At 28.9% G+C, this 12,767-nt stretch overlaps 1 protein-coding gene across 2 annotated transcripts in view; it reads right to left on the bottom strand.

Annotated features, from left to right (window-relative positions):
* Positions 1–2,379: 2,379 nt before the first annotated feature.
* Positions 2,380–12,767, bottom strand: part of LOC103577592 (sushi, von Willebrand factor type A, EGF and pentraxin domain-containing protein 1) — a 35,762-nt gene continuing 25,374 nt past the window's right edge. Inside the window, exons 3-19 of one of the 2 annotated variants that reach the window (XM_008558298.3) lie at positions 11,901–11,959; positions 11,485–11,790; positions 10,423–10,545; positions 10,150–10,313; positions 9,934–10,060; positions 8,258–8,407; positions 7,656–8,012; positions 6,533–6,651; positions 6,104–6,338; positions 5,300–5,473; positions 5,023–5,202; positions 4,708–4,953; positions 3,690–4,043; positions 3,433–3,612; positions 3,114–3,222; positions 2,846–3,028; positions 2,380–2,754 (exon numbers count right to left, since the gene is read on the bottom strand). In XM_008558298.3, the coding sequence (XP_008556520.1) occupies positions 2,649–2,754; positions 2,846–3,028; positions 3,114–3,222; positions 3,433–3,612; positions 3,690–4,043; positions 4,708–4,953; positions 5,023–5,202; positions 5,300–5,473; positions 6,104–6,338; positions 6,533–6,651; positions 7,656–8,012; positions 8,258–8,407; positions 9,934–10,060; positions 10,150–10,313; positions 10,423–10,545; positions 11,485–11,790; positions 11,901–11,959 (3,172 nt within the window). In that variant the 3' untranslated portion in view covers positions 2,380–2,648. The remainder of the gene's footprint in view (positions 2,755–2,845; positions 3,029–3,113; positions 3,223–3,432; positions 3,613–3,689; positions 4,044–4,707; positions 4,954–5,022; positions 5,203–5,299; positions 5,474–6,103; positions 6,339–6,532; positions 6,652–7,655; positions 8,013–8,257; positions 8,408–9,933; positions 10,061–10,149; positions 10,314–10,422; positions 10,546–11,484; positions 11,791–11,900; positions 11,960–12,767) is intronic. The other variant, XM_008558297.2, reaches the window with a different exon arrangement.

The raw sequence follows: 12,767 nt of genomic DNA, 5'->3' as shown, positions 1-12,767 counted from the left end.
TATTTTACCAGCATATATTCCCGGATGTATATTTTCCCATATGAGATACTTTTGTCAGCAATTTTGAATTTACATTGATGTCATTTCAAAGAATCATCAGAAAAATCTAAATGATAATTTACATAATTTTTTTGTCACATCAACTATCAGCAGTTGACTTCTATGACACAGATCAGTGTCAAGGAATCGAAATTTGCAATATGTAATTGGTTGCAATAAAGATTTTTAAAAAATAGGCGAGAAGATAAAACAGATGATAGACTTACTCTATAAATTAGAACGGAGTCCATTTCAAGTTCAGTATATAGCCTAGCAACGATCAAAAATACTCCGGAAATTTTTTTATTAATTAGTAGTTAAAGTTTTTTTATTTAAATTCTTTATAAAAAAATTTCATATTTTTCTACGTAAGCTTGCTAGTTTATAAAATATATTTTTGATATTGTAGCAGATCAAATAATAAAATGTCGAAAATAATTCTATTATTATCAATTCTCTCATTGATTGTCATCTTTAGCAGAGCAGTTAATGGAAAATGTCCAGGAAAATGGGTATCTAATTATTATATTTAAGTACTAAAAAAAATATATATATATAAATAAAGTATAGATCAGGATTTTCTGGGCTTTGATTTTTCTGAAGAAAATACAAAAACTGTCGTATATTTATTGAAGAATTATGAAAACAGTTAAACTCTAAAATGGAAAAAATTTTGGCACATAAAAAAAAATTTTTCTTTTACAGTGTCATCCACAGCAAGGTTACCATTGTTGCAATGATTATACTTGTACTTCCTATTGGTTCCAGGGTAACTGTGTATTGGATTTTTCTCCATTTTTTGGATGATGAAAACAAAGAATATAATTTGACAAAGTGGCCGTTAAGGACTAATGGTTAACGCAACTTTGAATAATCATATAAAAAAAAAATTGACAAAGTTTGTAAACACAAGAGCCAAGTCATCATTTTGTAATATTATACTTTATTATAAACATCACAAATCACATAATAAAGTAAAATAATGTAATTAATATCTTATAAACTTTGAAATACAAATTAATATCAAAAATAAATATATTTGCAACCACTTTTCATATCGCATCCCTAATTTCAAAAAGACTTGTGTTTTTATTTGCCCTTTTGACTTTAGGGAGCTTTCTAATATAAAGTCAAAAGGACATATGTTTGTTTTTCATTGCCAATTGTTTTATAACCTAAAAACTTTTAAAACACAATGGGCGCATAACTTAACTTTTATCATCAACCAATCTAGTCGGTAGATTACTTTCGTGATTGTTTTCTTCAATATTTTAAATATTTCTATCATAATCTGCTATTCTATTTTGACTTACGATTTTTTATTTTTCTCTGATTGTTAATAAGTTATTTTTCAAACATTTTAATTTACCGCGCAAATAATAAGAATAATTAATAAATTATTGATGAAAATAAAAAATTTCAAGTATACTTTTTAGTCTCATTAATATAATTATTGACACAAGTAAATTTTAATAAAATTATTAAATTTCAATTTTGAAATTTCGCGCCAAGATGGCGCTACTGCGCGTTGCTGTGTTCAACGTTCGATTTTTTATTAAAGTGGGGGTAGGAGAATGAATCGCAAAATCGATTGCTTTGTATCAGCTGGCGGTCCAATAGCAACAGTCAGTATCATCAACCACGGCAGTAATATTCCAAATTCTTCTTTACGTTTAAATTGAAACACAGTATTGCAGTTAATTCGCGGAATTGTCCATAAAATTTATTGCTCATAATAATTGTTTAATTAAAATGTCCAGTGTTTGTAGAATTTAAATTGTGCAAAGTGTCTGTGGTGTCGTTGAGTGTTGAGTGTTCAGTGCTAGTGAAAAGTGTTGCGAATTGCTGATGCTGATGACTTCCAAGTTCCTGAGCAAAATCATCTGGCATCGTCTGGTGGGAAATAGCAGTTAAGTGACGTTTTTTAGCTGCAATACACTTGGAGCAATTTAAATCAAATCTCCAAGTGTATTAGGATACCCTTCTGCATATTATTTCTCCACCAAGGTTTGTTCAAACACTTGAGTGTTTTTTTTTTTTTTAATTTTTTAAATATTTTTCTATCATATTCCGCCGCCATTTTATTTTGACGTATGATTTTTAGTTTTCTCCAATTTTTAATATTTAATTTTTCAAATATTTAAACTTACTGCGCAAGTTATAAGAATAATTAATTTTGACTAAATAAAAAGGCATTAATTGAAACTCATCATTTGAACGGAAATAAAAAAAATCGTGCAGGTTGAAAATAAATTCAAAGAAAAAAATAAATAATGTAATATTTTTTATTTCTTATCGGTAATTAATATCAAATTTATGAATAATAAATCTAAATAATAACGAAGACACTATATATATATACAATAATAATACAAATTTCGACCGTAAAGATCGAAAAAATAATTATGAAAAACATCAAAATATTGTTTGTTTAAAACTAATAAATTACGTCCTTTAGTTTTTTTTTTAAATTAAAATTATATACACTTATTTTTATTTAAATCTTTCGGTGTAATAGTTCATAAATAATTAAAATTTTTATTCACTTTTTTGTTGTTCCATAAAAACAATTATTTAATTTAAATAGATTTTATTTTTTACAAATTTAATTATCGAACGGTAACACCGTTAATAGTGATACCATTTCTAGGGGGTGGTTCTACTTCGTAATGGCCAGATCTATTGTAAGTTCGCCTCCCATTTTGTCCACTGTATCTGTAAAAATATTTAATTATTTATTAGTTATTAAATACAATCAATAATTGATAAATAATCAACAATCTTTTCCTCTCATGTTTAAACTTACCCATACGTGCTTCCGGTCCCGCTGTACGGACTATCATAAAGACCGTCCTCTGGGACATTTTCATACATTCGACCAGCTGTGTTATCATTCAAACTAGAATAAGACATAACAGCAGCATTTTGATCCTCTTTTCTTTCGGCTGCTTGAACATTTTCAGTATTTTTTACTGGTGTTGCTTTACGTCTGTAAAAAATCATGAAAATTGTTAGGTAAAAAAAAAAATTTATAAATAAATGGAATCATAAATTTCTATAAAAATTAAACTTACAGTCTTAAGTAAACTAGTCCAAGAATTAATAGAATAAAAATAATAACTCCAGCTCCGATTCCAACACTTGTACCAACACCTTGAGCTTCTGCTATTTCATTTGAAATCACTGTAATAAAAATATGTTAATAGTTTAATAAGTAAATTCTTAAATTAAAATTTTAAAATTTTGTTTTTTCAACCCGGGTAAAAAAAAATAATTTGAGTTCCTTCCCGCCAAAAATATATTCATACAATAGAAAAAAATGTTTGCCAACTTTGAGCCTAATCTGATAACATTAACCCATCTCCCAAAATGATTAAAAATTTAAATAATTACTTTCACATCTCGGTTCTTCACCGCTCCACAATCCGGTGTCCAAGCACTTCCTGAGGAATGGCCCCACCCGTTCAAATAGTGGCAAACAATGATACTCCGCAGCTCCACCATACAAAGTTGAGCCGTTTACAATGATAACTCTACCATTTTCAATTGCTCTCGGCTGCTTGCAATCCATTGCTATAAATCACATAAAATAATTATATATTTATTCACCTATAAGCATTAATATGAAAAAAAAGAAAAACAATACTTACGATAGCAAGCAGGAATAAATCCACTCCAAGAGCTATTTTGTAAACAAATTCTTGTGTCATTGCCTTCCATATAATAACCCCGTGGGCAGCTGTAATGTGCTACGCCGCCGATACTGTGAGTTGATACTTGAATTGAAAGTGGGGAAACTTGTTCCGGGTCTTGGCATAATATTTCTTGACAAACTGGCGTTTCTGCACTCCAAGTACCATTTTCGAGACACTGTCTTCGAGCAAATCCATCGAGTTCGTAATTCGGATTACAAGCATAAAGTGCTGCTGCACCATAGTAAGTTGCGTTTGAGGTCAAAGTGTAATCACCGTGGAGAATATTATCGGGTTTACCACAATCCACGACTAAAAATGAAAGTTTATTATGTATTTTTTAAATTCACATTTTTACTTTTACTTTGATTTCCTTATTACATGTTACATGTTTTTATAAAAATTAATAGGGAATGCGGGATAAGGGAATCGCTCGAAAAAAATATTTTGAAAACGGATGAGTTGAATACAATTCCTGTAAGTTTTCGGAGCCTTTTGCAAGTTTGGCATCTCGCGACTCAAAGCTTCTGACGTCAGACGCTACCCCAAGCCAGTAAATGTTCATCCCCATAAAAGAATGGTCGAGAAATACATCGAAATGAATAAATAGAAAATAGCTGATGAGGCCTTTCGAGAGGATCTAACGTCGAGCTATTTAGTGAGAACTCTCACCCTCCCTTTGTTGTGTTAACCTTTTTTATCTATCCGCTATACGATTAATTGTCAGGTTTATTAATCTATTTTAACTGAAAATTAGACGTTAGACTGTTTCCGATAAAATTCTATGGCTTCAGCGGGATTTCGACCAATTTTAGGCCTTTTTCAATAAAATTTTCATTTCGGGCAAATAATTTTACCCGGGTAAAATAATTAGAACTGCTAAAGTTAAAAATTGCCAAAAATTTTGAATCACTGCTTCGTCTTTCAGTTTCCTATTTTATCTAAATATTAATAAAAACAACAGATTTAAACTTACAAATACACTGTGGTACTTCACCACTCCATTTTCCATTATCTTCACACGTCGATAATGGCTCGCCAACAACTTTGTAACCTCTTTCACATCTGTATTTAGCCAAAGCACCTATTCTATATGATGTTGCTCCAGTATTTGAATTTTCTACTGTCCCAGTACGTATTAATGTTCTTCCATACATTCTGTCATTACCAGTAACAGATAATATTCCATGCTCAGCAAGTATTGGTTCCGGGCAACGTATTTCTATCCAAATTGTATAAACATATATACATCTATATAGAAAGTTTTTGATAATATGTAGCATTTTTTTACCTTCACATTTGGGTGTAGCATCACTCCACTGTCCATTATCAAGACAATAACGCCTGGATACTCCATTTAATCGATAATTTTTAGTACAACTATACGTTATTTCACTTCCTAAATGTGTTGTATCGTTAACATACTCCACTGTCCCGCTTAATATTGGCAAAACTTTTCCACAATCGATGTCTAGTAAATTTTACAAAAAACAAAAATATAAAATACGATAAATAAATTTAAAAAAAAAAATGAAACTAATTAACTCAGAAAATTTATAGATAATTACATTCACAAGTAGGTACACGGCCTGACCATTCACCGTTCTTTTGACAAATATGTCTAGCTTCGCCGTTAAGAAGGTGACCGGCTTCGCAATGATATTCTATTGAGCTGTGGATATTTAGATCGTATCCTACGACGTAACTTCCATTTGGCACTTCGGGTTCTTCACATGTAATTACTTGAACAATAAAAAAAATTGAGTCAGTCTGGTATATAAAATCATGATATTGTGTTGGTTATTAAGATGCTGAATATAAAAGTTTATTCATATTGAAATTAAAAAATTGAAATTTAATTTTAGATTTTTATATTTAGGGTATTTTCAGACAGTGCTCTCCCCCACTTTTTACTAGTTACTTAAAAAAAAATTAAGGTATTAATTGAAAAAAGGACAGCACAGTTACAACTTCACTGAAATATAGATTTTTAAAAAATTACTTAGTTGTTATCAATTAGAAGTTATAAAAAATTTAGTAAATAAATTTTATCTTAAAAAAAAAAAAAATTCTTTTAAAAAGTTCAAAATTATAAAGTTGACATGAAGATTTTACTGAAATTTATTTTCCAAATTTTGTTTAACTCCTAATTGATACCAACTGTAAATACTTTAATTTATTTTTAATTAATCATCAAAATTTTAATACGATCATTATAATTGAAAGTCATTGAAATTTTTTAAAAGTGGGGGGAGGGAAGCAGTGTCTGAGAATGGCCTTAAGAATTAAAATTTTGACATAGGAATTTTTTCTTTTTTTTTTTTTAACTGAAATGACACCTCAATGAACATATATTCAAAAAGTAGACTTACATTCGCATGAAGGAGTTTGATGGCTCCATTTTCCATCTCTAGTGCATTCATGCCGAGGTTTACCAACAAGCCAATAATCATCTTGGCAAGTGTACATCGCAATACTACCAACGGTTGTCGTTTTGTTCAAAAGATTAACTTCTCCATATTCAATTTGCGCTGGTGCACCACAATCGACAAATTTACATTGTGGAGCTTTGCCAGACCATCCTCCACCGACATTACATGTAAGAACCTAAAAACGTCATTTAAATATTTCATTACTTTTTTAACTATCATCCACATAAAATATTAGTAGAATATTTTTTTTTATTTTTCCATGTGGCACTGGCTATAATTTAAAGTTACACAGTACTAGTAAATTTAAAACGTGGGATAAACGTAAAATGTACTTATATATTTAAAAGATATACAATAAATTACACTTACATTGTCTCCGAAAAGAATAAAGCCATTCTGACAGGTATAAGTTGCCGTTGAACCGGCACGTTTTCCTGTTTTTGTTACCAACCCACCATTTATTTCTGGTGGTTCAGGACACCAGTCAACTAAAAATTATAATTTAATAATTAACATAACAACAAAACAGTTAACTTTTTAAAAATAGTTTGTTTAACTCTCAACAGTCACACTTCCGGCACGAATCATAACGATCACAAGAAGTCTAGTCTTTTTAACCAGTTGCAGAAATCGAATTATTCAATATTTTTACAAGAAATTTTATAGGCATTATCCTAAGAGTTAATATTGATTTTTAATGTAAATTTAAATTTTGAATAAAAAAAAATAGTTATGATAAAACATCACAAAAGTGACTTTTTGCACAAAAAAAATGTAAGCATAACTTTGGTAATTTTTGAAACTTTTAACTTAATTTTGTGACAAATTATCTGGTAAAAAATGCACGATATAGAATCGATAAATCCGAATTATTATAAAATTTTCGGATTATTCTATTTGAATTTCAAAATTCCAATCGGCTTTCAAATCTTCAATTTTTATTCAATGGCGGGCTTAGTTTTTTAAAGTAAATAAAAGTAATTATCTCTTAGATTCATGCCTGAGTTCAATTTACCTCTGAAAAAAATTTGAATTCCTGGAAAAAATATTCTAATTTTGAGTCATTAATGAAAAAAAACTTTCAAATTATTAAAAAATTTACAAGTAATTTGTAAGTTCAAACTATTTGGACATCTCTACTACATGCATCTAAATAATTAAAAAAATTAGATTTATATAGAGTTCAATTCATGTCCACCTGTGTGATTCTCAAGATTTCCCCGCTCTTTTTTGTCTTTACCATTATTTTTGGTATATATATTTTTTTTAAATTCCTTATCTATTATTACGCATATTAAAATTTCTTTTATTCCTTAAAAATTCCCTAAGATATCCGGCTGTTGGTCTCGTATTCCTATTCCAAGTTAGAAATTCAATGAATCAGACTTAGAAATTTTGAGCTCAAAATTTCCATGAGCAATTTGAATCCCATGTGACTGTTGAAAATTAAATAAAAAAATTTTTTAAAAATAAATAAATAAAGTAAACCTACAAAGACACTGAGGCTGATGTCCACTCCAAATACCTCCATCACCACACCTTCTTGTGGTATCACCAATAAGCGTGTAATTTTCTTTACATACATAATCAGCGATAGCTCCATAAGTAGTTCTTTTATTAACTAATTTAACTTGTCCATTGTCGAGCTCCGGAAGTGTTCCACAGTCAACATATTTACAAGTGGGAGGTTTCCCACTCCAAAATCCATTTACTTCACACGCACGTGATTTATTACCAATTAACATATATCCATCCGGACATATATATTCAATAGTGGAACCGATTGTTTTCTTTGTACCAATAATCGTTGTGTTTTCATATTTATCAGGACTGCCACAACTAGACGGATCTAAATAAATAATTAATAATTACTACATTATTAAACTATTATTTTTTCAAAATTATTATTTAAATAAATTAATTTTTTGATCAAGAATATCATTTTTTTTTCTCGGTATAATTTTGGATTTTTTTTATGCGCCCCTATGATTCCCAATGAATACCGGGAATTATTAAAAAAATTCAAAATAAGTAAATAAGTTTTATTTGCAATACTTTTAGATAAAAAATAAATTTAAATAAATTACTACTTACTACTTTGACAAATCCAATGCAAATAATCTAAATTACATCCAACATCATTCCAAAGCCAATTTCTACCTCCATCAAGTACAACACAATTTTGTTCGCCGTTATAATTATTAGGTTGATCTTTTCCCCACGATGGTTTTTGTACAATTTCACCTGAATAAATATATTAATAATTATAAATTACAATTTAATGTTCAATTATAAAATAATAAATAGTAAATTAAAACGTTCAGAATTATCTAATTTATCGAGTAATTGAAGCATGTTAATTTTACTAACTAATAGTTATTCACTCAATTATATATTTTATGTATACAGAGTAGTGTTCAGTCAAACGTGCCTAATATATTTAGGTGCCACTTCCGGCATATTACAATAACTACTTTCACGTTTCATTTCAAATAAATAATTTTATTTTATGCCGTACGTGTATTGTCACATATTTTTTAGTATATTATTTTCTAATCTATTTATATGCTGATAAATTAGCAACATGATAATTAATTTATATATTTTTACAAAGGCTTTTAACGTATAATAAATTAATGCTATTAAATTAAATGCTGTAGCATAATATATATATGTATGTATGTTATCAAGTATGAGTTATATAATTGATATATGTGAAAGGTATATTATTATTATTTTTGTTCTTTATTAGAAACCTTTGAGTATAAGTTAATTGTCAGTCCCCAAGGATCGTTGATAATAAATACAATCTCTAAAGTTCGATGTACTCTATTACAAGTAATATTACCTAACACCCAATTGTTATGACCCAATTCTCACAACAAACGCACGAATCATCGTATCGGACTATATGCATCTATTATAAGAGACGTTTCATTTGATTAATAGCAGGAAATTAGGTCTTAGTATTTCTTTTTTTTTTTTTTTTCTATATTTACAGTGTACAAAAAATGGAGGTGAATTCGGAGTAATTATGGATTCTATTTGAATCCGAAGTCATTCCGTCACTCGGAGTTACAGAGTTTGAGAAAAAATCACTCTGCATACGGAGTTTGTTTTTACAGCTGAGTGACTTCGGAGTGATCTGGATTTTATTAAAATCCGCATTCAATCCGATTCGGAATTTTAACATTAAAATAAATTTCTTTTAGGAGTTAATTTGACTTCAAACCGGAGTTTAAAAATTATAATAAACTCCCCTTTAGAATGAATTTTATTCACTCCGCATTTACTCCACGTTCAGTCTACTAATTTTTTGAATTTGTGTTTCTTGAAGTTAAAAAATGGAAATTTGCTTCAGTATTTAATTTCAATTTTTCTACTTTAGATGGAAATCGAAACCTGAATCTGCGTATCGATTCCGTTCCTTGTAAAAAGTTCAAAAAAATATTTGAGATTTATTGCAATTTTATTTTTCTCATTTTCGACTCGAAATTTGAATAAAAAATATTCACATATAATAATACTACTTATGATTTCTATAAGAAAATACAAATTTTTACAATGTGATATTAATTAAAATACATCTTCAAACATTTTTATCTTCATAATGTCAAAAAATAACAAATCGGTTATGAATAAACAAAATTTCAAACTAAAATGTCAAAAATTTCGTATAACTCAAAATTACACATTTTTATTTGACTGAAAATCTTTCATCCGAGTGGAAAAAAAATAAATAAATAATTAGTAATGTATTATAAATTTACCATCGACCCATCGCCATGTTCTTGCGGTTATCGAGGGTTCTTTTTGGGCGCCAATCCATACAAGTTGCGTTTTTAATTTATCCTTTCGTTTTTCTAAATTGTTTAGTATAAAAGTTGATGATATGCCCTAGTAGAAATTCAAACAATTAAATAAATAATACAATATAATTACTTATTACAATATAATTACATATACAATCTGAAATAAGTAATTACTTTGAAACCATGAACTAGATCGCCACTCCGCGATTTGCAATAATTTCTTGCGTCTTGAAAAGAACCACCTTTTGTTACAATAAACTCATAACAAGTTGAATCAAATGCTGCAATGTCAGCGTCTGCAGGAGTACCGGCATGGGCACATCTGTCAATGGAGAATTCTGTTGGAGCATATGGTTAGCGATATAAAATCAAGGCCAATTTAATACTTTTATTATTTTATTTTCAAGTGTTATTTGTATTATTATAATAATAATAATTCAAACTCACCATTTGTTGCAAATATTTCTACTTCACAAAGACTCAAACTTCCTTCTACACCGACTAGTTGAAGAAAAACATATTGACCTACAAGTGCTCTTGCACACATAAATGTTTTTGTAATGCCTTCCTCTGTAAATAATAAATTTAACATATATAAAAATTCAACATTCGAAGATCGCTTCAAAATTTAAAAAATCTTAAAATATTGAAAAAGTAAAATTTCCTTTTTATTTTGACAAATTTTTTTCACTTTACAGTAATTAATGCATCGAAAATAAATAATCCACTGAAACTATATCAAAATAAAAATTTTTGAATGTCATTCGATAATTTTGAACTTTCGATGTTTTTGGGCGCATCTTTGAATGTTAATTTCTTAAGGTTTATATTTTTTTACTATTCAGTTCGAGTGAAAATATTTGGCCTGAAATACGCTGAAAAAAGCCAAAAAGTCTAAATTTAACCGAAATCAGGCCGAAGCCATAAAATTTTATTAGAAAAGAGCGAAAGTTGTCCGAAAATACGCCGAAATTCTATGATTTATAATAAACGGGCTGAAAATTGGCTGATATTTTGCCGATAAATTGAGTCACCCTATTTCGGGTTTATTTTCAGGCCTAACTCGCGGCCATTTTTCGGCCACTTTTCAGTTGAAAAACAATTTTATTTTAATTTCTTCAAAATTTTTTTCTATTAAATACAAATTCATTTTAATATTTCAACTTCATATCAGAGTAAATACAGATTACAATAAATTTATATTTTCCGAAATTATTCCGCCAGAATTCATTCCGCACGCAGGGTAATTTTTTAAAAATTTCAAAAGTCTGAGTTACAATTAAAAATCCACTCTAGAATTATTTCAGAGCACTTTGTTACAAAATTACAATAATTTTCAACTGTAAGTACAGATAGTTGTTATTAATAATCAGATTTTCCGAGAAATAATAACTATTTAAACGTACAATTACCTCTAGTAGATGATAAGTAGGCAATCAGTACAAGTATTTATTAAAAAAATGACCTCTATTCAGTATTTATAAAGAAAAAAAAAATATATAAAATTACCGATAGTTCCAGGGAACCAAGCACACAATGGATTTCTTTGTAGTTCAGCGCTACTATTACCAACTCTTATTTCAATATCTTGAAGAGGTTGATGACCACAACAACCTCTGGTAGTAACTCTAACAACTTTTACAGAATATGCTTTCAATAAGTCAACTTTCCACCATGGACTAGGTTCATTTTGAGTTTCTGTACATCTTTTTCCATCATGTTCGGTTCCAGTATCTCCGTCATTACCGTGGCTGGCGTCGCCACCACGAACAGTTGTCGATTGATTCGCTGGTTTACGAAATCCTACATTTGTTCCTAATGAAAAAATAAAAGTATAAAATTTTTATTGAAGGATATTTGGTTTCCCATAGAATTATAGTTAATACTAAATAGATAGTATTGTTGAAATCGTAAGTGATCATTACCACAAAATGGTAATTCGCCTTGCCATCTTCCTCGATTACTACACGTCGTGGTAGATTGCCTGTAAGGAAAGAAAGTTTTTTTTTAAATTACAAGTGATTTTTAAATGATAGTGTTTAATAGAAAAAAAAAAAAAAAATTGTAATATATTAACAATAAATCAATTGAAGCAGTGATTTTGTAACGAAGAATGTAACTTAATTTTATTCTGGTGAAAGTATGTGACTTTAATAACTATGAAATCATTATTATACTTCATGCGTTGCGAGTATCAACTTAACAAATTGTATGACGATATATATATATTTATATGGAAGATCGGGGCACGACGAACCCGACATTTTTTTTTTGTGGTTTTTAAACACTGGGTACTAGTTGTTTTGATCTCGAACAAATTCATTGTAATTTTGCTAATTTAAAAAAAAAAATATTCAGGGGTTCAATGGACCCCTTTCAAAAAATAGTAAAAAAAAAGATTTTGTATCCAAGATCTATTTCAATTTGTGTGAAAAAATAGATTTATATCCCTGACAGATGGCTTTTTTCTGGAATATCATTATTTTTATAGATATTGGAAAAAACTACAAATACTATTTTTTTTTTTAACCAAAAAATGTTTTTATTGAAGAGGAAATTTGTAAATTACATCAAACTCATAAATCTAGATTATGGAAAAAATTTATTTATTCTTTTAAAATTTCTTAAGTCTGTCGTACCTCGGGTAACTCGTATCGATCCAGAACTTGGTAAATATATCAAATTTATGAAAATATTAGTCTATCGTGGTCCAGAAAGTCTGTTCTGCTCGGTCTCCTCTCTCTCTCTCTCTCTCTCTCTCTCTCTCTCTCTCTCTCTCTCTCTCTCTCTCT

This window comes from Microplitis demolitor, chromosome 6 (assembly GCF_026212275.2).
Source record: "Microplitis demolitor isolate Queensland-Clemson2020A chromosome 6, iyMicDemo2.1a, whole genome shotgun sequence".
Lineage (NCBI taxonomy): Eukaryota > Metazoa > Arthropoda > Insecta > Hymenoptera > Braconidae > Microplitis > Microplitis demolitor.
This window is presented reverse-complemented; position numbering and strand designations above follow the sequence as displayed.